The sequence below is a fragment of the Rhopalosiphum padi genome, chromosome 1, assembly GCF_020882245.1.
Source record: "Rhopalosiphum padi isolate XX-2018 chromosome 1, ASM2088224v1, whole genome shotgun sequence".
Classification (NCBI taxonomy): Eukaryota; Metazoa; Arthropoda; class Insecta; order Hemiptera; family Aphididae; genus Rhopalosiphum; species Rhopalosiphum padi.
In genome coordinates this window covers 2,547,213-2,572,404 of record NC_083597.1, presented here as the reverse complement: position 1 = coordinate 2,572,404, position 25,192 = coordinate 2,547,213, and the positions used below count along the sequence as shown (strand labels likewise).

The window sequence follows — 25,192 nt, the reverse complement described above, 5'->3', positions numbered from 1 at the left end:
AATAATATAAATTAAAATATATTATCTAAACTGTCTGTACTAAATCGGTACGAATACGTTGTACAACAGGCAATAAAAAAAAAATCTTGTTTTATTTCATTTCCTTAAACAATATCGCGCGAAGTAACTGAATAATAGCAATAAAAGTATTATAAAAAAAACTGTCAACAAAATGGTGTTTTAAGATATAGAAAGTACGTTGTTGGAATATGAACAGTGGTGGGGATGCATGCAGTGCAGCGGTAAAAGAAGACTTCTTAGGTGGACTCAAATCACTACAAAAGCGAAGCGCGTGGACAAACGGACATCAGTCGACTGAATTTCATTCAAATCAAACGACAATGAAGACGTTTTTATTTACGGCGTGCGTTATTGGGTTGTGCGCATTCGCGATAGCTGCGAACGAGCCCGAAGCAAATATATCTAAAGAAACCAAAAACCACTTCAAAAGAGGCATTATCGATACCGAGTATGGATACGGTTCGGATTTCGATGTGCACAAGCAAACCAATAACTACGACTATACACAACAAGTTCACCACGCACAACAAGTTCTATCTAAGACTATCATCAAGGAGGTTTCCCAACCATACCCAGTCGAAGTCGAGAAACACGTACCGTACCCGGTAAAGGTGGAAGTACCCGTCGATCGCCCTTATCCAGTACATGTGCCCAAACCGTATCCAGTGCATATTGACAAGCCTGTCCCGTACGAAGTCAAAGTCAACGTGCCACAACCCTATAATGTGTACAAGCAAGTCCCGTACGAAGTCAAATATCCAGTCGACAGACCGTACACCGTCCACGTACCCAAGCCATACACCGTTGTCGTCGAGAAACGAGTACCTTACGAAGTCGTCAAGCACGTCCCTTATCCCGTTAAGGTATTTGTCGATAAGCCGTACACCGTGCAAGTGCCCGTCGACAAACACGTCCCGTACACTGTTGAAAAACACATACCCTATCCGGTTAATGTACCAGTAGACCGCCCGTACCCGGTGACCGTCGAGAAGCACGTGCCGTATCCCGTCGATAAACCGGTGCCGTACACAGTCGAGAAACCAGTGCCTTACCCAGTCAAAGTTCCCGTCAAAGTCGAAGTGCCAGTGCCGTACAAAGAAAATGAACATGAAGAAAAATACTACCCAAAATATGAGGGAGAACAACCGCAGTATTTCAACGAACAAAACGAACACGACAGTTATTAATAAACGTATTATTTTATTCTAGTCATAACTAATGTTACGTTTTTGATTACATAAATTGTAACTTAAGTCATTAATATATAATATGTCCATCATTAAAATATGTTAGTCTAATTTGAATATCATTTATTATTATGTACATAGATACAAATATAATATAAATAAAGACTTTTTTTTATAATATTCTTGTATTTTTATTTGGAATTAATGTTGTAAAAATATAAAATATCTATTACCTAGGTTAGGTTAGTGTTTGAGTGAATATGGAATATTCATAAAGGATATGCAATATTTTTTTACAAGATTGTTGTCAATTCAAACAAACATAACCAAGAATAAAATTACCTTGATACAAGAAACAGTATATCACAGGTGGAAAAAAATAGTGGTGTATTGATATTATTTATTACCTATTTGTAATTATTTAATAATAAATAATAAAATCTTAAAATATATATTATGTACAACAAAATTATCGTATATATCATTATTTTAATAGTAGTAAATGTTATTGTGTATATTAACTATATTTTATTTTTATTAGACATAAATATAGTTAGTTTTTAACTTTTACTTTTTTCATAAAAATTATCCTTATTATCTATTAATAATACTATAGTCATCACTCCTTTATCTACAACACCGTTACACAACGTAACAAGCTTATCCGATTTTATTTCTATTGATTTTACTCTCAATCGTTTATTTTTTTAAATTATTATGTTTTATGTATGCGTAGTTGTTATTATGCAATTTAAATAAAATAATATTTAAATTAATAGATTATTTTTAAATAAATGAAGATTTTTTTCTATATTTATATTATATTCGATACAAGAATTTATTTTCTATTGGATATAAAATATAATATAATTAAATATGAAAAAAAACCAAGTCGTTATAGTTAACATACATAAAAATTATATACACATTAAATAAATTACCATTAAAAAAGTTTGGTATAAGAATGGCTAACAATTATTGTAGAAATGATATAACCCATTATGTTTCTGACCTGCAAAAAATTGTTTTTATAAAGTCATAAACAGATTACTGTAATGATATAAACCACAATGTTAAAAAAAAAATTAGCAAAAAGTTGCTGCAAAATGTGCGAAAAACCAATACAATATAACGTAAAGTTAATAATTATAATTTATAACACTATTCATAATATTAATCCTTCTTTTAAATGTCATAATTATAGTAGTATTAACTAAGTAAACATTTTAAATGGAAATATACTTTTTTAAATTGATGGAAGGGCAGTGAATAAAAATTTATAATAAAAGATTTTAGGCTGTGTAAAATTAAAAGATTAAATAAATAAAATACAAATTTATGTTAGAATATATTGTATGGTAATTTTGATACCATAAAGAAAGATAACGATTTGCCCACTTATTTTACTTAATGAACAACATATTTATATATTTTTCGAAAGCATTTTATTTTAATATTATTATTCTATGTATTTTTTTGTAATTACTTTAATTATTCCATAAAATATTTACATTGTATAGGTCAGGTGTTGAACCTGTTTTAGGTTATATTCCAATATTTTGTAATATTTTAAAAATAATTCTGGTGCAGTAATTTATTTATTTTTTTCTCGGGGTGTTAGGGAATTTAATGTAAGTTGTACATTTTGTTAGTCTTAAATTTTTTAATGAAACACATTAAGCAAATTTAGTATCATCCAACATTATATTTTATTAGTCATCTGTTTTGATTTGAAATAATAAATTGTTCAAAATAATCTTGTACGTACGTACGAATATGTTGACATGTATATTGAAGCATTTAGAATGAGCTGCTTTATTCAAAATACAAAATATTGCATACATATTAAATAAAAGATTAAACATCTAAATACAAATATTTTCGCGTATCGTTAATATTTGGTGAACGTACTACCATATTATAAGGTAGTACTTATAGACTTGATGTATTTTAACTAATAATTTTAAAACTTTACATAGTTTCATGAATTTATTTATTATAGGTTTAAAGTAACATGTATATATTTATTTCTCATAAATTATTGAAGGGCATAATTTCATCTCTCACTATAGGTTTTGAACATATTAGGTAAAAAAAAAAAATTATTATATTTTTCCACCTAAATTTACATCACTTAACAAACTGAACTAATCTGAATATCATATATTATTTACCACAGAATTTAAATTAACTATGATTTATAATAACAAATAAGTTTTACTAAATTTAATTTAGAAGTGCAACCTAAGTAATTTGTATGTTAATTAAAACATACAAAATATAATCAGTGGATTAGGTACGTTATAAATATTTTAATATGTAACAAATATAAAAACTAGGATGTACGTATACGTAATTTATTGGTCATTCAATAATAAGCAAATAAAAACATAATTGTATTTACTGAGAATTAATTTAAAATTATATTATCTAATAGTAAATATAATAATAAAGTATACGAAGTTGTTCAGAATAATTAAACACATTTACTTTATTTGTTGTTTGACTTTATTTCCATAAAAAAAATATTATGAAATGTGATAAAAATAGTTAATGGTCTAATAAACACGAATGACTATAATATTGTATAGAAAGTATAATTTATCAGTGGAGTAGGGTAAAGTGGGAAGAAATATATGATATTTTTTCGTTGGACATCACATAATGCAATTCACTACAAAAGATGAGCACGCAGAGTAGCAGACATCAGTCATACGATTCATTCAAATCGAATAACAATGACGAAGATTTCACTAACGGTGTGCCTTCTCGGGCTGTGCTGCAGTGCTTTTGCTTTAGGCGTAAAAATACCTGCAGAAGAGAAGAAAACAACGTCTGACAATGTGAAAAACCACGACAAGAGAGGCATTTTCGACACCGGCTATGGATACGGATCCGGCGGTTTCGGTCATCAGCTTACCGGTCACGACTACCACCACGAACCACAAGTGCTGTCCAAGACTATCATCAAGGAAGTCGCCCAACCGTACCCAGTCGAAGTCGAGAAACACGTACCGTACCCGGTAAAGGTCGAAGTACCCGTCGACCGCCCATATCCCGTACATGTGCCCAAACCGTATCCAGTGCACGTCGACAAGCCCGTCCCGTACGAGGTCAAAGTCAATGTTCCATAACCGTACACCGTCTACAAACACGTCCCTTATGAAGTCAAGGTACCCGTCGACAAACCATACACCGTCCACGTGCCCAAGCCATACACCGTTTACGTCGAGAAGCGCGTCCCTTATGAAGTCACCAAGCACGTACCTTACACAGTCAAAGTTCCCGTCGACAAGCCGTACACCGTGCACGTGCCCGTCGAGAAGCACGTTCCTTACACCGTCGAAAAGCCAGTACCTTACCCGGTCAAAGTTCCGGTCGATCGCCCGTACCCAGTGACTGTCGAGAAGCACGTGCCTTATCCCGTCGACAAACCGGTACCGTACACGGTCGAGAAACCAGTGCCGTACCTCGTCAAAGTTCCTGTCAAAGTCGAAGTACCAGTGCCGTACAAAGAAAACGAACACGAAGAAAAATACTATTCAGAATCAAAGTACGAGGGAGGACTATCACATTACGATCAACACGAGCATAACAATTATTGATTTACATAATGCAGTTTTTTTCTAGTCATAATTTCATATAATACTTAAAATAATATTTTGTATTATTATGTTGAATAATTTGGTTATAGTAATTTGTAAATTTCTTTTTAGATGCAATTACTATAATTAAATATAATATGTATAAATATATCAACATAATGCATTACGTTCATTTATTTCAAATAAAGACTCGTTTTATGAATTTTTCTTATTGTTATAAAAAAAAATATCCCTCTAAAACTCACAAAAATGTTTTCTGTTATATATATTCATAAAAATTCTACATCTGATAGTAAGCAGCAATTCGCTTTTATCGGTTGTAACTATTATAATATCATCTATACAATTTTAAATGATGTTATTATTCTGCATGTTTCTACTGTATTGTAATCTAAAATTATATTAAAACTAAATTACACAATAATACTATCTTAAATTTTTTAGTTAAAAATTTGTAAATATATTTTTCAGTAAATTTCTTATGGTTTTTGATATGGGCTTCAGTCTTCACCTCATTTAATCATTTAAAAATAGAATGTATTAGAATGTATTATTTATTTTTATGATAAAATAATGTAATAAGTACGTTTTTACATTATTTATAATAAACTGGTTTTCTTTGCTTTTTAATCTGAAAGTAGTGAATTTCGGTCTTTTTTTATTCCAATCAGATTGTCATGTACTAAAGAAGCTTATTTTATGTTTAAAGTGTCGATTATCCATTTATATATTAGTGTATGTGCACTTGGTTTTTATTGCATTTTATTATTATTTAAACCAAAAATGCTTTGTACCACCATTATTAACAATAATAAATTATTTATAAATTCTCTTTAAAAAATGAGTAATTTATGTTAAGAGGTGAAGAATGAAGAGGTGTTAGACTTTATAACATTTATTATTTACAATTTTTTTATTTTGGTTTTTATTTAGTTTGTGGGTCCTCACTTATTTATAAAATATTAACAATGATAGATTCTCAGACTGAACATTTGTACTAAATTTTTTCAAATTTAATGTAAGATAATATTACACTATTTGGACTTTACTTATTTTATATATATAACGTATTATGTTATATATTTTCAACCATGATTATTTGTATACGAAGCTCTAATACAACCATATAGCTGTATAATCACTTTTATTTTATCTCTATTATAATGTAGTATTACTAGTATTATAAATCTAGAAAATGAGTACCTCTTATAGCGTACATCTCCACTTCATCGAATACTATAACGCAACAATGTTAACTACAATGTTGTTAATTAAGAACAATGTTAACGTATTATTATTTGTATTAATGTTTTTTGTCAAAAATTACTTTTAATAAGAAATAAATTAAAGAATGGAAATTATTGATTTTATAAATAAATTAACGGACAAATAAAATGTGTCATTTTTATCCAAACATGGTAATAATATGGTATAAGGATTTTGGGAAATAAAAAAATGTTATTTTATAATTTTTTTTTTGTGTTAGTATCTTTTTTTTTATTGAAAATATCCACGTTCTATCAAAAAATTTATTTTTATTTTTTAATTGAAATACGTTTAGTACCACAATAAATTACGTGGATATAACTATAATCGTTGTCAATCTTGGCTATGATAACACTGTGGTACATTCATATACTTTATACGCAGACAAAATTAAATTTGACAAATAACTATAAGTTGTATCAAGTACAATGTAATATTAAAATTAAATGGTATATAAGTGTATAATTTATTATTCGTTATTTTACGATCGCATAGTAACTATAGTGTTGAAACGAGACCACTTCAGCATACGTCACACTTGTTGTGATTCGAAAAATGCAGTACATTTATCAGAAATAATTTGGTTTTGGTAGAACTCCGCGATAATTCATACAGAATAAAATGTAAGAAGACACATGTGTCTATATTATATCTGAATACGTACTCGTATATACATAATAGATTACAGTAAAAGATAAATACACATAATATGGTTGATTCACCAAACCTGACTTACCTTCATTGATTTATTAATATTTTTACAAAAATACATCTGAAAAATTCGGGAAAAAATAAGTCAACCCAGTTCAACAAACGAAAACAGAAAGGATGTCATATAGATTTAATTTTATAAATCAATTAAATGCATATAAATTATATTATTTAAAAATATAACTACTTTCATTGGCTTATTTTAAATTATCCACTAGTATAGTGATTAAATTCGAAAACTATTTCTTTTGTTAGAATATGCATATAAGTTGTGTAATAGGGTGTTTTGTATCAGCTACCTACACGCTGTTCTTATCATTATCATTAGCTGTAACCGAACGTCAAATTACGTAAGTAACTATAAGTTATATAGATACAAGTATTCACGCTTTACGCTTCCACAGAGATTTATCATCACGAGTTTTAAAATTAAACTTGTCGATCGCGACAAAATTATAAGTTACGTGACAGATAACTTTTAAATTTACATTTTTTAAATAAATTTCCTAAGAATTACATAACTACAAAATTATTTTAATGGGGATATGGATAACATATAATTTGAATATCATATAAAAACATTTATTGTAAGTTATTATGATACATTTTAATATATCGATATTCAAAATTAGACAGGTAGACAATTTACCTACCATAAGTCGATAAAATATTGCAAATCCCCAATAATCATGGTGGTTTACACATTATGTTATTATGGATAAAATAAATCGTTATTTATACATAATGTGAGCAGTCATACGCGTAATTATGCATAACAATAATATACCTCACGTAATTTAAAAATAAAACAATATATTATCATATTTTAGATAACCGTTCAATACCAAAGATGTTTTAATTAAATCGTCTTACACAAAATATTATGAAATAGCATAAAATTGATGGTATCATGAAAAAATAAACATTAGGTAGACGATAGACAACAATAGAAAGTAGACCAGTAGACGCGTGTTATGTATCCCAACTGCGAGTGGGGGGCAACTATAGGCACTGGACTTCATCGGTGCAAGACACAGCTGCCACTACAAAAGCCAAGCGCGCAGACGAACAGACATCAGTTGATTATTCCGTTCAAAACAAAAAACAATATGAATAGAATACTGCTCGTGACGATCGTGGTCGGGTTGTGCGCATTCGCGTTAGCAACGAAAACGCAGGACGAAAAAAAACCTGCATCCAATGACAGCAAAAACCAAGACAAGAGAGGCATTTTCGACACCGGATATGGATACGGATCCGGCGGTTTCGGTCATCAGCTTTCCGGTCACGACTACCACCACGAACCACAAGTGCTGTCCAAGACTATCATCAAGGAAGTCGCCCAACCGTACCCAGTCGAAGTCGAGAAACACGTACCGTACCCGGTAAAGGTCGAAGTACCCGTCGACCGCCCATATCCCGTACATGTGCCCAAACCGTATCCAGTGCACGTCGACAAGCCCGTCCCGTACGAGGTCAAAGTCAAGGTTCCACAACCGTACACCGTCTACAAACACGTCCCTTATGAAGTCAAGGTACCCGTCGACAAACCATACACCGTCCACGTGCCCAAGCCATACACCGTTTACGTCGAGAAGCGCGTCCCTTATGAAGTCACCAAGCACGTACCTTACACAGTCAAAGTTCCCGTCGACAAGCCGTACACCGTGCACGTGCCCGTGGAGAAGCACGTTCCTTACACCGTCGAAAAACCAGTACCCTACCCGGTCAAAGTTCCGGTCGATCGCCCGTACCCAGTGACCGTCGAGAAGCACGTGCCTTATCCCGTCGACAAACCGGTGCCGTACACGGTCGAGAAACCAGTGCCGTACCACGTCAAAGTTCCTGTCAAAGTCGAAGTCCCTGTACCATACGAAGTGCCACATCAATATCACCAACACGAAGAACACTCATATGGTGAAACATCGTACGGCGAACACGGAAGCCACAGTTATTAACAATGGTTCCAAGTTAATTTTTTTGTAAAAAATATATATAAATTTACCGTGATTTTATTTTATGATTGTATTATACCTTGTATATGAAACTTTTATTTTTTGGATATAAAATAAATACTGTTTTGTAAAAACCTTTACTGTTTACATATGTTTTTTTCTTTGAATTCTTTGTATATCATTCGATTAATATTTTGAAAAGTTTTGGTTTACTTTTCATTAGAACATTTAGGAATAATATTATTTAACCTCAGATCCAAATTATTTCGTCTGAGATAAACAGGTGCAGTCAGGATATTTATTATTTACCGAGGGGGCTGTCTTGGTTTTTCACTCTATATGTAGTATGTGCCCGAGTAATGGGTTATGTTATACATACACTGAACCTATAGTAATGTTGACCAAGACAACATTTTTTTTCAACATTGAACTTTATTTTTATTTTTTTACTTTTTTTTGTCGTTTAGACCCTGGATGGAATGCAATACATTGCGGTGCCATGCTAAGAATTTTAAATCAAAAATATTTACGTAGATAATTTATTACTTAAGGAGGATATTCAATTTATCAACTTAATGTGTTTCATTTTTTTCCAATAATTTTGTCTCGTTTTTTTTTATTTATGTATTATATTGACTAGATATATTTAATTTTTGTCGTTATGATATTATCAATAATTATATTGTATACAACAATTTGTTTGTAATTCATTTTTGGGATCATAATGTGCATTTCATTAAATTTTCAACGGTATTCTATATTAGCTGCATTAGCCGATAATACTGTTTTGAAATTACTTAATATAATATTACAGTTTCATTTGCTACGGTGGCTGCACATACTCGTAACTGCATAGTGCATACATCGAAATAAGTAAAGCGTAAACTGGCATGGATAATACACATGTTGTATAACTTGCATATGAAATGGTAAAAGATAAACTTTTTTTTAAATATTTTTATACGTATGAACTTTTCTTATACATTTTCAATGCTCACGAAATTATTTTAAGTATAATAATATTATTTATTATAAATTCATAAAAATGATTTTTAATGGTAAAAATAAATTATGCATGAGAAAAGAAATAATAAAGATATAATAATACAGCATTTATTATATCATTGTACGTAGATATCAGACAATAAATACATTTATTTTATCATCACCTAGCTTTTATATATAAATATATAAGACTTTATTGTTATTATTATTAATATAGGCACAAGTTATTGAATTGAGAAATTATTTATTAATACATATTACATTTATAAGCAATAGTATTTGAATTTTATAAATGGCTAAGAGTATAAAATTAATATTATTGATATTTCATATGAGTAAATATTTTAAAATTGTTATTTACTTTTATATTATACTGATCAATTTTATACTACCTATCAATAATATACCTTTTATTTATACAGAGAAGTTATAATGCGAATTTGAATTTTAAAACGAAACGATGTTCGTAAATAAATTATAATTAATTAATCAAATCATATTATTATGATTAATAAGTTTCAGTTATCTGATTTTGTTTCGAATATATTGCTCAAAACTATGTATAGGCACAAATACTAGGTATTTGATGTTATCGGAATTCGTTATCAATTGATTGTAATGGGACCGTCGATCGATGGACTTGATGGGCTGACGGTGCTTCCACCAGTCGCCTGAGCAATATTGTTACAACGCAGAGGGCCGGTCATCCGTGGCATCGATGCGTCGTCGTCGTCGTCGTTGTCGTTCCCGTGCCATTTATTATTATTATTATTGTTATTGTACGCGGTGTTTTTTCGCTGTTCGTATTTTTTTTTACACAGTACACACACTGTGTACTAATAATTAAAATTATATAGTGTCATCGCGATTCGGCTGATATTTTTATATTCGATTATACGCCTGGTGTAGTTCACCGCGTTTGAACATTATTATAATATAATATTATATTATTATGATGTGATATGGCTCAACGGTGATACAATTTGAAGCGGTTCGGTTGTCCTTTCCTGTCACTGATCAGGTCCGATTCATCTATATATTTGTTATGTATACTCGTATTTTATTATGTTATTAAATCACAAAAAAATGTATTAATATTTCAGATCGATACAATTATATTATATTATATTAGAGTGGGTCGACCCGGTAAGGATTATTTGTATTGGCATTATATGTGTTTACGGAATACAGTCCATTATTAAAATATTATATATTGGTTGGTTTGTCGTGCCGTACTTGGTCTGCACGTATTATCGTCCATTAGACGACGTGTACAACCGCCGTACACACGTGCGGATGTACGCGTTTACAAAGGATAAAAAATCGAATACTACTTAATTTGAACGTTGAACAAATTGTGTAGAATTGTTTAATATGAATTAATACAATTTTACAGAAAAATATTCTCTTCTAGTTGTGTTCAGATAAATGAGAAACACATTATGACCAACGTCAACAGAATACGATGTTTCACATAAATAATAATAATAATATCAAAGTAAGAAAAAAATAACAGAATTTAATATAAAATAAGTCTTTATTTGATTTTATTATAGCTATATACATAATATTCGTTATCAACCGATGTAAATACATTGTTGAATACATTTGGTTTTGTTAACCGTAACACAAAATCTAACCTAATCACAACATTATAATGTGACTATAACTTGTGACTCGTAAAAAAAATAAAAATTAAAACTGTTATCGATAATCGACGTTCTCTGGTTCACCACCTTGTTGCTGTGTTTGTTCCGAATGTTCGTCAGGTTGTTGTGGTTGTTCATTGCGATCATCTTGTTTTTGTAACTGTTCTTCGTTTTTATATTGCAGTTGTCGTTGTTGTGATTTTATTTCATTTACATACTGCAGTTGTGGTTGCAATTGTTCTTCGTGTTCGTATTGTTGTGGTTGTGACTGCACTTCAGGTTCATATTGTTGTGGCTGTGTCTGTACTTCTGGTTGAGATTGTTCTTCGGGTTCGTATTGTTGCGGTTGAGATTGTTCTTCGGTTTCGTACTGCTGTTGCTGTTGTTCTATTTCTTCTTTAAGTTGAGTCTGATCATATAATTTTTGTTCGTGGCTGTTCACTTCGTAAGGTACCGGTACGTGGACTTTTACTGGAACTTTGACAGGATACGGCACTGGTTTCTCGACCGGATATGGCACCGGTTTGTCGACGGGATACGGCACGTGCTTCTCGACGGTCACCGGGTACGGGCGGTCTACTGGTACTTTAACCGGATAGGGTACGGGTTTTTCGACGGTGTACGGGACGTGTTTGTCGACTGGCACTTGCACAGTGTACGGTTTATCGACAAACACCTTAACGGGATAAGGGACGTGCTTGACGACTTCGTAAGGTACACGTTTCTCGACGTAAACAGTGTATGGTTGGGGTACGTGAACTGTGTACGGTTTGTCGACTGGATACTTGACTTCGTATGGGACTTGCTTGTAGACTATATAGGGTTGTGGCACGTTGACTTTGACTTCGTACGGCACGGGCTTGTCGACGTGCACCGGATATGGCTTGGGCACGTGCACTGGATAAGGGCGGTCGACGGGTACTTCGACCTTTACTGGGTAAGGTATGCGTTTTTCGACTTCAACCGGATACGGTTGGGCGACCTCTTGGATGATCGTCTTGGCGATCACTCTCTGCTCGTGCCTGTGCATGAAGTGTTGACCGTGTACTACATTGCTGAAACTAGTCGCGGCGTAACCGTAACCGGTGTCGAATATGCCTCTTTTGTCATGTCCTTTGCCGTCGTCAGTTATCGTCACCGCTGGCGCTGTTGTAGTCGTCGCCGCGACGGTCTCCTCAGTCTTGTTGGTCTGCGGCTCCGTTCCGCCAGCGACTAACGTGCACAACCCGATGACATACGTCATTTTCAACAATATTACTGTCATCGTTATAAAGACTTTTACTGGGTCCTCATCAATGGGTCAGGTTAGAATGGGTCCAATGTGAACGAAACGATCGACTGATGACCGTCCGTCAGAGCGCTCGGCTTTTTGTAGTGTGTACCGTGTGATCTAACAATACACCGCCGTCCGACTAGAAATATTCTGCTCTAAAGATGACCCCTCCTTAGAATTTTCCCGCACTAATCTACTTTCTAATCTCGACGAATTGTCACATAATAAGATAATTGTTATTGTCATAACACATTTTAGAATAAACGATTTTTTTATACCTACGAACTTTATTAGTGCGTGATATGATAATCGTACGTCTAATTATCACGCCTTAACAATATAATTGCGTATGCACCTTATGTTGTTGTTTTGTGCTATATATATTATATAGTACCGTATAATCAAGTAGTAGAATTTTATATCATCACATATATTGTTAATTTGTTATGAAAGTCTAGATTGGTATTTTATATTAATATTTATATTGTTATAACTTATAATAAATATGTTAGAACAATATATTTATGTATATAGAAATTTAATATATTAAAATATCGTATTAGCAGAATAGTATTTTAATATTATACATTAATTAAACGTTTTTTTTAAATGTTTAACGTTTATCATTACAACTATTTGAGTAAAAAAATATGAAATAATTAGATATAATCGAGAATATAATAGGTATTAGGTATATAATATGCAATGTTTTGGTATATTATTACCCATTTATAATTATTGATTAACATTATTAATATAATTAAACGATGACTTTAATAATAATTCTCAACTGCTACTATACATTGTAGATGTATAGAGCAGTTAAAGTTTAATAATATTCATAGTATTTTTCCGGATTATTTTATATGTCGGATTTTTTAATTTATTGTATTTGTTTAATAATTATAGTATACATACATTTAAAAACAAATTGGTAGAACCTACTGATTAAAGTAAGTTATTTTAATATTCTAAAAGTGCTAATTATTAATATTATGTTATTTACTATATATATATATTATTATTATTTAACCGTGATTAATAAAAATAGAGTGCTCAATTTTTATTTCATCTATGACATATGAAACTATCTTAAACAACGTAATAATATTTATAATTTTTAAGTATTTATATTCTCGTAGTTTTTCAAACACATAATAATTTTATGATTTATAAATGTAATTAGTGATTTGCTCGTAACGATAGAAAATTTATAATTTATACTTTATCATATTGTTTTTTTGAGTACAAAATGCCTTAAAATAAATCGAAACGTTGAAAAATAAATATTTAATATAATATCATTGAAATTGTTTTAATATTGGAAATTGATTTCAATGTTCATTAATACTCCCGTGTATTTTTTCAATGTAAGTAATACAGAAACTTTGTACTATAATTTTGGTGTTTATCTATTGCTATTTCAAATTATTATATTAATTTTATAAATTATATGTTATGATGTAATGTATATTGTATATTTTTTATACTTAGATAAGATGAAATAACTAAAAATATATTATGTTACCACTACGATTTTTAATAAAAATTTATATTTCAAGATACATAACTCTATATTTTGGATTTAAATCTAGTTGCTTTACTTGAACAATGAATAATTTATAGATAAAATCAAATGGTAAAATAATTATATGAATTATATAATAGTTAATAAATAATTGAATTAATTTTACATGGGTTATAAATATGTTATAAATATAGGTGGAAATATCGAGAAGGGCTTGAGTTGACTTAGTCTTGATCAATAGTTTTAATGAGAGCCAAAAAGGATAAATACATTTAAAGTTAAGTTTTAAAAACTTACTAAAATAAATTTATTTTCAAAAATCATCGTCATTCATAAGTTATCACCAATTTGAAGTCATTGAATTGATTTTAATAACTAATTACTTAAAATATTTGAAAATTCAAGTAAAATAATGTATATAGCTGAACATAAATTACAATAAATTGATGTTATATAATTATTAAATAAAAATAGAAAAACATTATAATATTATTTAAAAAAATTATAATTTTTTGTTAATAATTTCAGTTATGAATACAATCTAAGTGAGATGTGGTGAATACCTATTCTATTTATAATTAGTTTTTAGTTATTAGTTTTTATGTAGATAATATTTACTTTATTTATTATAAAAATCTGTTTTAAATTGACTATTTACAGTTAAAAAACAATAATAAATAATAATATATTATTGATGTTTATTCAATTTTTTTCAAAATACCGCGTGTATACTATAATGTTTCAATATCGAAGTACCTTTGTATAAATATTTTTGAATTTATATTAAAATGTATATTTTAATAAAAATTAAACTCTCAGATAAAATTAATTTATTTTAACACAACGTGGTGAATTTATTTAAAAACACTTTTTGTATTTAATAGCAGTCCAAATCTTAATTTTTATTTTGTTTATTTTAGTCCACGAGTAAAGATATTAATGATACAATTTGAATATTAATTTAAAACTTTCAACTTTATATACGCAATGATAAATAATAAATGCGTTCTTCTTTTGTTTATGGCATTTTATACCATGGCACACATACTATTTTGTACATTGGACGGTTTCATATTCTCCGACAAAGCACACATTACAGATATCCTATATTATATTGTCCACGTGTTATGTATGAGCTGTATAATATAAACCCTTTCAATGATGGACATTTCCTTATAAGGCTAATATAACCTTTTTTTCAATTAGTCAACAGCGGACAAATCCCGTCGTTCTCATAGCATTCAACCAAATAGTACCTAATGAAAAATGATACGGAAGGGTTTCGTATTCGTTGGTTGTAATAATTTTGATCCTGGCGTATTCTAACCCAATATATTGTATATACAATTGTATATGTATGGTGCGCATATATTATTTACTTATTATTTTAAATTGTGTGTAATGTGTATAATACGAATAACTCGGTATATTATGTTGAATGACTTTAAAAATAAACTAGTTGACGTCATCGTGCGAGAAGTCCAAAACAAACATACGTATTTGAATATTAAATTTATTCCTATGTCAATAGAATTTAAATAGGTCTCATATAAAAACATATATTTTTATCTGAAAATTGCTTATGAATAAGTATCTGTACATTTTACCTTTATCATTATCATATAAAAGTACAACTTATTTTATTGCTAATGCTCAACATTATACCTATGTATTATCTCTTTGCTTTGTAATATGAATTTAATCAATACAGGCCAATAATTTATAATATATTATGTATATTAATGCTAAACTGAATACTTACTTAGTTTATGAGACCAGTGAAAGCAAAACATAAAAACGTAATTGAGTTAAAGTAAAAAAAACGAGGGTATAGAAAAATCGTCGATATAAGTGCATCATGGTTTTTAAATATTTTCATTCAACCTACTTGAGTTAGTAATGCTTTTTAAACTTAAGTATGTATTTTTAAAAATAAAAGGTATAAAACGTACGTTTTATTATATACGTATTACGTATATTATACGTACACGAGTTTTTTTATATTGTAAGTGCATATATTTAGTTTATTATAGAATGTATTTTATATAAACAAAACGTTCTGTCGTACTCTATGTGCAACAAATAGTAAGTTCAAATCGTTTACTTGACTCTTTGAAGAACACAAGAATATATAACATTATTATTAATTATAAATTGATGTATTTTATTATTTAAGTATTTACCTACATTTTATTTTACTTTAAAGTACTAATATCATATAATTGTTATTGATATTTTTTTATAATCGGACACGACAAGAATAATCTATTTTCTAAGTTCTAATGCAGTTTTACAACCTTTGTATTATGGCGACACACTATTAAAAATTTTCATACTTTGTGACATACAATAAAAAAAAATGAGAATAATACCTATTAATTTTTGTAAATATAGTGTCAATTTAATATTAGTACTTCTCGCGACACGTTTGGACTTACCCGGCGACACACCGGTTGAGAAATACTGTTCTAATATTATATTAATATTAATGATACACCTGTTTCAATTTGGTCTGCACAAGAAATAAAACCACTATAAGAATCCAATTATTATTGGAGAATGGATCACTACGGATAAAATATTTTGTATGGTATACAGCGAAAGCACTTTGATTTCGACTTGTATAGGGACAAATGAATAACAAATTTTGCATTAAAAAAAACATAAACAATTGTATAAAAATTCCATATAATATTATATTTACGATAATAGCTCTAAATATTATAAACATCAAAAACAACAAATGACTAGGTAGGTGTTATGTTAAGTTTTCACCTAATAGTAGCTAATTAAACTTATGTCCACCATGGTTTTCGCTTCGGTAGAAATTGTATTCAGGTTTGTTGCCGGAGACTTGTTGAATAATTGGCCTCCACGAATCGTACTCAAAGGGCTTTTCAGTTTGAACACCAACTGGATATGGTACAGGAACTTCAATTCTCTGTGGGACTTTAACTTGGTACGGGACTGGCTTGTGCACGATATACGGAACAGGTTTGTTCACGGTGAACGGTACGCGCTTCTCGACGATTACCTGGTATGGCTTGTCAACGGGCACGCTGACTGGGTAGGGAACCGGCCTGTTCACCATATACGGTACGTGCTTCTCGTATGGCACGAGCACTGTGTACGGTCTGTCGACGAACATGCTGACGGGGTAAGGGACGTGCTTGACGACTTCGTATGGAACCAATTTCTGGACGTGCACTGTGTACGGAACGGGTACATGGACGGTGTATGGTTTGTCGACGGGTACCTTTACTTCATAAGGGACGTGCTTGTAGACGGTATACGGTTGTGGTACGTTGACTTTGACTTCGTATGGGACCGGTTTTTCTACTTGAACCGGATACGGCTTGGGTACTTGCACTGGATAAGGGCGGTCGACGGGTACTTCGACCTTTACCGGGTATGGTACGCGTTTCTCCACCTCGACCGGGTATGGTTGGATCACCTCTTTTTCAACCGTCTGGTATTGAACTTTTGCCGGCCCATTAGAAACATTCTCACCGTGTATCTCTTGGACTTGACTACTTTGCAAACCATACGCTTCTTGACTGTGTATAATTTGGCCTCGTGTCACTTGGTTTAATTGCGCAGTCTGTCCATATGTACCTTGGTTGTGTGTCCCTTGATCTACTGCTACTGTTTGTTCGTATGCTCCTTGGTCGTGTGTCACTTGGTTTAACTGCACCGTCTGTTCATATGTACCTTGGTTGTGTGTCCCTTGATCTACTGCTACTGTTTGTTCGTATGCTCCTTGGTCGTGTGTCACTTGGTTTAACTGCAACGTTTGTCCATATGTACCTTGGTTGTGTGTCCCTTGATCTACTGACACAGTTTGTTCGTATGCTCCTTGATCTAGTGATACTCCTTTTCCGAACACGTTTTGGTTGTATCCTCCTTGGTCAGATGTTCCTTGTTCGAGTTGTACTTTTTGACCATTATCGGTATCATACGTACTTCTTTTTTTAACGTCGCTTTTATCGATTATGTTTTGGCCAGCAACGAAGACACACAGTCCGCACACCAAAAATATTACTCTGCTCATCTTTGTTCGATATGGAATCAACTGATCGACTGATGATTGTTCATCCGTTTCACCTGCTTTTGTAGTAACGTGTGAGACAGTACCTACCAAAAAGAAATTATTTCCTACATATTGCCCCCACATAAGGTATGTCAAAAATACTTTCTACTACAGTACTGGTTTGATGTTTTTTTTTTATATATATATATATATATATATATATATATATATATAATATATATAATACAGTAATACACTAAATGCTTATTTTAATATTTTATCCGTATTATTATCAAATACTCGTTTTTATAATGTCACAGCAAAAAAAAACAACAACACATAAACAGAAATATGCATTACGTACGGGTGCATTCAATGAAAGTAATTGGGAAAAAAACTCATCGGAGCGATAACGGAGGTACCTAATTTAAATATCAATATATTTCTATGTGTCACGTGTATAATTTTCATTATTTATTATGATCGTTAATAATATAATAGTATAATTTTTATTATCTTTTTATTTGACGTGGTTGATTTTAATTAAGAGGTGTGTTGTATATTCAAGAAATAATTGTCATTTATTTTTTATTATTTAATGCTGCGAAATTTGAGACTCTTTATAGTCTTGTTTCCTAACAATATAGAATTAATACATAATATACAAATATTTCTTTTAAGCATTGTGTTAAATGTAAATTCTGCAAATGTATGTTTAAATTTTACTCCTTGGCCAGTGGTTTATATAAAGGGTGGTCGTACAGATATCTATTTATTTAATTGTTTGAAATTATATTTTGATACGTATATTACATGTTTTGAAAACGAATATACATTGGTTTATAGTATTTAATTGGTTCAGATGAAATATCGTCTTAGACTATAATATGTCAGTTTTAGTTACATTTTTACGAATGTGATGGAGGTTAATTATGTGGTGTTAAAAAATAAAATAAAAACACTGTTTTGGTAAGTAAGTATATGCATTATTTTATTTGTTATATTATTTTAGAGTACTACAACGGTAGTATGATAATAATATAAAAAGAAAATATGGATGAATGAATTTTAAATGAGTTAAAATATGCTATATTATTTCAACTGTACATAATGTAAATTTAGTACTTTGGCACTGAAAACAACCACTTGTGTATGTATAGAAAATAATTTTTTATACATAAGCATTTGGTCCTTATAAACATATGATAATAACTAATATCTAGGAATACACAACATACATTTCGAACGAATTTCAATTATTTTTTTAACTTTCTTTCCCCCTATACGATTTATAACGCTGAAGGTTTATTTTAATACATATTTTGTTGTCTAATTAAAGGTTATTCATAAACTTTAACAATGTTGTAATTACAATAATTTTAATAGTCGCGTAATATTATATTGAGAATTGAGATACGATACGATGAGTATACGACAACATTTTATCAGTCAATTAAAAGTAAGTAAACATAAAAATGAAAATAATACCATAACTTTTAAGTAATATAATAATAATAATAAAGTAACTAGGTTATGATAAATATTGTAATATTATGCGTATACAAGTTGTCAAGTTCAATTATAATAATATATATTTATATTAGTTCTCCAAGGTCGATAACTTAACAAACAGACTTGTCAACAAACGATAAAATGTTAATATGTTTGTTATAGTTTATGCATTCAATCGCATTATACTTGAACGCAATATCGGATCTATTTTTCTTACTCCCGTGACAAGAAATAGACTAGCAACTCTATGCGTAAATGTATACCAATAATTGACCATTCCACAATATCTAAAACCTATCGGTTAAGTAAAATTTTTTTTTTACTTACATACGGGTCGCTATTTTTATAGGTATACATTTTTTAATAGAGTAATACATTTATATTTGTCACCGCCCACCATTTGATGCGAAGGCGTCTGGCACCTTTAATCCTCCCGGGTATAATGATTTTGCGATTAAGGATACAACAAGAATACATTAAAAAAAATTATACAAACACTGTTTTAAAATAATTTTTCATCTCTACAATATGATCGTTCATATTATATGTATATTGTATACTGTAGTTTTTAATATTTGGTAACACCTATATTATATGATATTATATGTGCACGGCATACTTAAAAACGTATTAGACCTATAAAAGGGTTATTTGATGTTCTTACATCTACAAAGATCATTTTCGTGATGGTACTTATACGGCTGGGGGGCTACAAAATGTTTATATAAAATATTAAAATGTATGTATTAAAATATGTAATATACATTTATACATTTCTATTATTATACTATACCTACATCGTGTTGTGATGCATATTTAAATCTTCAGATGTGATTTATTCGAGTTAATTTATTTGTTCGTTTTTTTCTCATCTCGTGTAATATAACGTATTACGTGTGATTGGTTAAAAAACGATAATATGATGTACTTATGTACAACACTCTTTCGCCACGCATAATAAATTAATTAGAACGATGCGCGACGCTGGCACACGATTGCACAGGCACGTGCATGGTCCGCGACAATTCCGCCGGGTGAAGGACTTGCATGGCGTATTGGCGTCCGGCTTTTGGAAGTCGCTACAATATTGTGTTATATACTTATATCGTACCATGCGAAAGTCTATATTTTCATTTTTGCATTATTTCTGATCCTAACTTAAAATTTTATACCGTTCCGAAAACATAATATGAAACTTGTCGGAAATGACAAACGAATAATGGACAAAAAAAAAATGTTCACAATAATATAGTTTTATAGGTACCAGTCCTCGTCAATAGAAACTGGTATTTTCGATTTTAAAATATATTATACCTATCAATAGTTTTTAATCATTTATATCGATTATGGCGAATAGTAATGTGAGTACCTAATATTATTATTCAAAGTTGGGTTTAAGATGAAATTGTATGCTCTCCCATTCCTTTCACACAAGATTTCAAGAAGCACTATCTATATTTTTATGGTGATGGGCGGGGAACACTCAAATGTCACATTCGACTAAAATTTTGAAACTAATTTACAAAGGTATTATAATAAATTGGTTCGCATACAGCATATATGGACATTGCAGTAGATTGGGATACGTGGCACCAGTGCAAATGCTCATTTTTTGTTTTCGCATTGGTCTGTGGGGATAGAAATCCATTTATACTAGTTTATCTGATGAAAACACCCGATCAAGGGGAAACATACATTATTATACCTACGCGGTATACAGGAAAATGTATAATGTGTGTAAACATGAGCACGGAACGCACGATTTAACGATATCGAAATTAATTTTATAATAATTTTATCTGATACAGTCGTAAACAAAACTTCATAACTACCTATGGGCACCTCTATAAAAATAGAAAAACAGCGTGTACGAATGCATTAATGCAAATGGGCTGAAGGATATGTATGGGAAATAAACTCGTTTACTCGTGTGTAATAAATTAATAATATATTATATAGTGTCATAATTTCATGTTATATTATTACATTATTACATTTTATTATTATATCTATGACGCGAAAAAGTGGACATAACAATATTATGTTAATATGAATCTGAGATGAACAGGAAGTGCGAAAATTTATTATAATCGATCGTTTTGATATCAGTAATAATATGTGATTAGTTGATTGTGGGACGCAATAATATGTATCATCCATATATCGTTGGTTACAGCTATATTTGTATCGTATGGGTTGGAAAATAAAAAAGTACTTTCGTTTTTGGTGTGAAATGAAATATTATATTTATTATTTTATAATGTTGACATTTTATTTGTGGGATTTATTTGCATACAAGAACATGTTCCATGTGTATTAAGTTTACGTAATTTGTTTTCATCCACGAATACCATAAATGCAATTGTCGTAAAAAAAAAACGATCTTCATATATTCTGCTCAAATTAAGCGCCGCATAACTCGATATATAAAACCGGTTGTTGGCGCTAAATTTAGAATCATTCGCCATTTAATATATACTGCTAGTATGGGTAGACATAACATTTAAATAATAACTTCTTGTTTTGCACAACGGTTACTAAAAATAAACTTAAAAAATGAAATTAATAAATAAATATATATCGTTAGTATGTAAAAGTTATTCGTATCAATTACATGTATTATTAAAATATAATTCTGATGTATTATCATAAATACATAGGTATAGTGCTAGGAATAGTAAATAATAATATAATAATACGTAATACTGCTTACTATATTTAAATGGAACTATATAATTACGATTATACAAGATCCTTATGACATTTGTATAGGTACAACTTAAAACTGTAATAAATTATTGTGTGGTGATATCATGGAAATATCGATTCTATTGTATAAAATATATTTAGTTAAAATGAGAGTTGCTTATTTAATTATTATTAATTTATTTTTTTCATACAAAGTTATTAGCTTTAGTACTCAAACTTGATTTTTTAATTTATCTTATGCTATGTTTATTTTGATCTCTTTGATGATGTATATTTATTGACTCACACAGATTTTATAACAATAAATATGTAAATAAATAATGCGTATGTATGTAATGTATGTATGTCCACTGAAGAATTTACATAAAATATTATAATGCATGCGTCTTTATTGTCATAATAATAATATATTCTTCGTGTTACCAATATAGTATCTTACTATCTTAGTACTTTCTGTTGAACAATATATCTGACGTTTAATTAGATTGTTTAGAATTATAAGATTTAATTATATTTTTCGAAAGTAATACGATTTTATAAGAATATTAAAATGTTTTAATATGATTATATATTTTACATTCGAATAGTCACCAGCTCAAGTTACAACGGTTTTGAACTTTAAATATTTTCAATTAAAGTTGGTGAGTTTTTAGATTAAAATATAATACCAATTATGTATTTTTTTGCATTTTATGATCCATTTATTTTCAAACTGGTTATGATGGTTACGTCGTCATTAATTAAATTTAATATAACTAGGTTACAGTTATATGATAACACAATTATTAGAGCTTTTCATATTTTTTGTGATTTTATAAAAAATAATAATCGTATTATGTAATTTACCGTAAAACGTAAAAGTAATGATTTAACTGTTCCCAGTTTTTTTTTTTCAAAACGTATTCGCACTCATTCGATTGCGAAGTATGAGTATAACTGACTAACGAATACAAATGTAATTCTATACGAAACAAATATATACGTACCTACAGATTGCGGGTTTCTATATGTATATAGATTCTGGTAAGAATGAATTTTCGAAAAGCAATAGCTATTGGATAATAATATGCTATATACGTATATAATACTGAAACACGCGTTGCATCGTGTTTTATGAAGAGTAATATTTAACTGTAGCCATGGTTTTTGCGAAATGCAGACCTGGATACGCCGCACCTATACGTCCGGGTAAATGGTCCGAGGAAACGACTGTAATCCATTACACGGAACACCCCTCCGTGCTAGTGTTAGTTGAAAACTCGAAGAAAATTATTTACCGAGTATCTTGTGATTTAGGAGAAAAATTATTTTTAATGCGTGTTTGTTACCAATATATGGTTGCCCGTTTATTCCGTAAAACAGTTGTCGACTGTACATATTAATATAGTACGATATATAATTATGTACCTGCGGAGAGTTTAAGGATACGAATTTTTTTAATTTATTTTTTTATATTGATTTAAAACTATGTATACATATACAGAGTGATTATTTTAAAAGTAAGCACTCTTAATCTAAAAAAATAAAAGTACCTCTAAACGTTAAAAAAATATCTTAAAACAATGGTTTATCAAAAGTTTTGAAATAAACATATACTTTTATATTCCGAAGCAGAAGATTTTTCTGGAAGAATCGAATTTCTAACGAGTTATAAAAAAGTTATTAGTATTTAAAGCTATGATGTGTTGAGTGAATTGGCAAAGTGGTACCTCGTAAAATGTTGGTTTGTTACTTCACTCCTCGTCAAAACTTTAAATTTTTAATAGTTATCACTAATGAACTACTCGTTAATAAATAGATTTTTATGCATTTAAATTCTTAGAAAAATATTCTGTGTCGGAAAATTAAAGTAAAAATAAATACCTATTATACTAGCTGTTAATAATTACGAAACAAGAAATTTAAGGAAAAAATTATAACGATTAAAAATAGAAAAAATTATTCAAACGGAAATAATATTTTTTTTAATGATCTAAATTTATGTGAAAAAAAAAATTCAAAAACCATTAAAACTAAATTAGTTTTTATTGTTAAAATAATCACCCAGTATGGTATGTATAAATTATAATAAATGTTCACATTTCGATAAATCATTCGAAAATTTGAACGTGAACAGACTTTTCTGTTACTAAACTTTCTATTTTTAATGGAAATCCTTATTTCACTTTTCGTTATTTCAATGCTTTTTGTTTTTTAGTAATAAATCGTTACTTCTAAAATTTTAGTTTTGTTACAATGATGTTGGTAGTAAAGCTAAAAGTGTTTAATTTCTATAAAATCAACAAAAACGTAAAAAAGACATTCCGTGCTTCACTTAGATACAAAATAATTATGGCTTTATTGGATTTGTTAACAAAATTGCAAAACTAAATATTCTAAAAGGAATAATATTATTATAATTAATCACGAATATGACAATACTTAAAAGTAAAAATTAGATTTTTAATATGAATCATATTTATAAAATCTATAGTTTAGTTTCTTAAAATCGTTTGTGTTAGCTTAATATTACATCTCAAATCGATTAAAATATAAATACAAATTAATATACTGTTTTTTAGTAGCTTCAGATAAATAAAAAAATTATTTAATCAAGAATAAAATATTTAAAAACATACAAAATATTCAATAATATTCCTACATATTACACTCTCAATAGTAATAAAAAAAAAATTGTTTTAACTTTTAGCCTATTCCTTTTTTGAAATATTATTTCCTAATTTATTTTTCAGACTTGAATT

General features: G+C 29.7%; 4 protein-coding genes across 4 annotated transcripts; 2 read left to right on the top strand and 2 right to left on the bottom strand.

The window, feature by feature from the left end:
- Positions 1-283: 283 nt before the first annotated feature.
- LOC132931902 (zinc finger protein 512B-like) lies at positions 284-1,388 on the top strand. Its single transcript, XM_060997985.1, has one exon. The coding sequence runs from the start codon at positions 342-344 to the stop codon at positions 1,206-1,208; it is 867 nt and encodes a 288-aa protein (XP_060853968.1). The 5' UTR covers positions 284-341; the 3' UTR covers positions 1,209-1,388.
- A 2,516-nt stretch (positions 1,389-3,904) lies between these two features.
- On the top strand, positions 3,905-8,885 carry LOC132918646 (uncharacterized). Its single transcript, XM_060980035.1, is given in 2 exon segments — positions 3,905-4,811; positions 7,799-8,885. Coding segments are annotated over 2 exon segments (1,815 nt in total). The 5' UTR covers positions 3,905-3,946; the 3' UTR covers positions 8,749-8,885.
- A 2,383-nt stretch (positions 8,886-11,268) lies between these two features.
- LOC132931898 (cell surface glycoprotein 1-like) lies at positions 11,269-12,770 on the bottom strand. The gene has a single exon (XM_060997982.1). It carries the CDS (start codon positions 12,661-12,663, stop codon positions 11,455-11,457), a length of 1,209 nt encoding a protein of 402 aa, XP_060853965.1. The 5' UTR covers positions 12,664-12,770; the 3' UTR covers positions 11,269-11,454.
- A 4,101-nt stretch (positions 12,771-16,871) lies between these two features.
- LOC132931897 (cytadherence high molecular weight protein 3-like) lies at positions 16,872-18,309 on the bottom strand. The gene has a single exon (XM_060997981.1). The coding sequence runs from the start codon at positions 18,249-18,251 to the stop codon at positions 16,986-16,988; it is 1,266 nt and encodes a 421-aa protein (XP_060853964.1). The 5' UTR covers positions 18,252-18,309; the 3' UTR covers positions 16,872-16,985.
- Between the last annotated feature and the right edge of the window lie 6,883 nt (positions 18,310-25,192).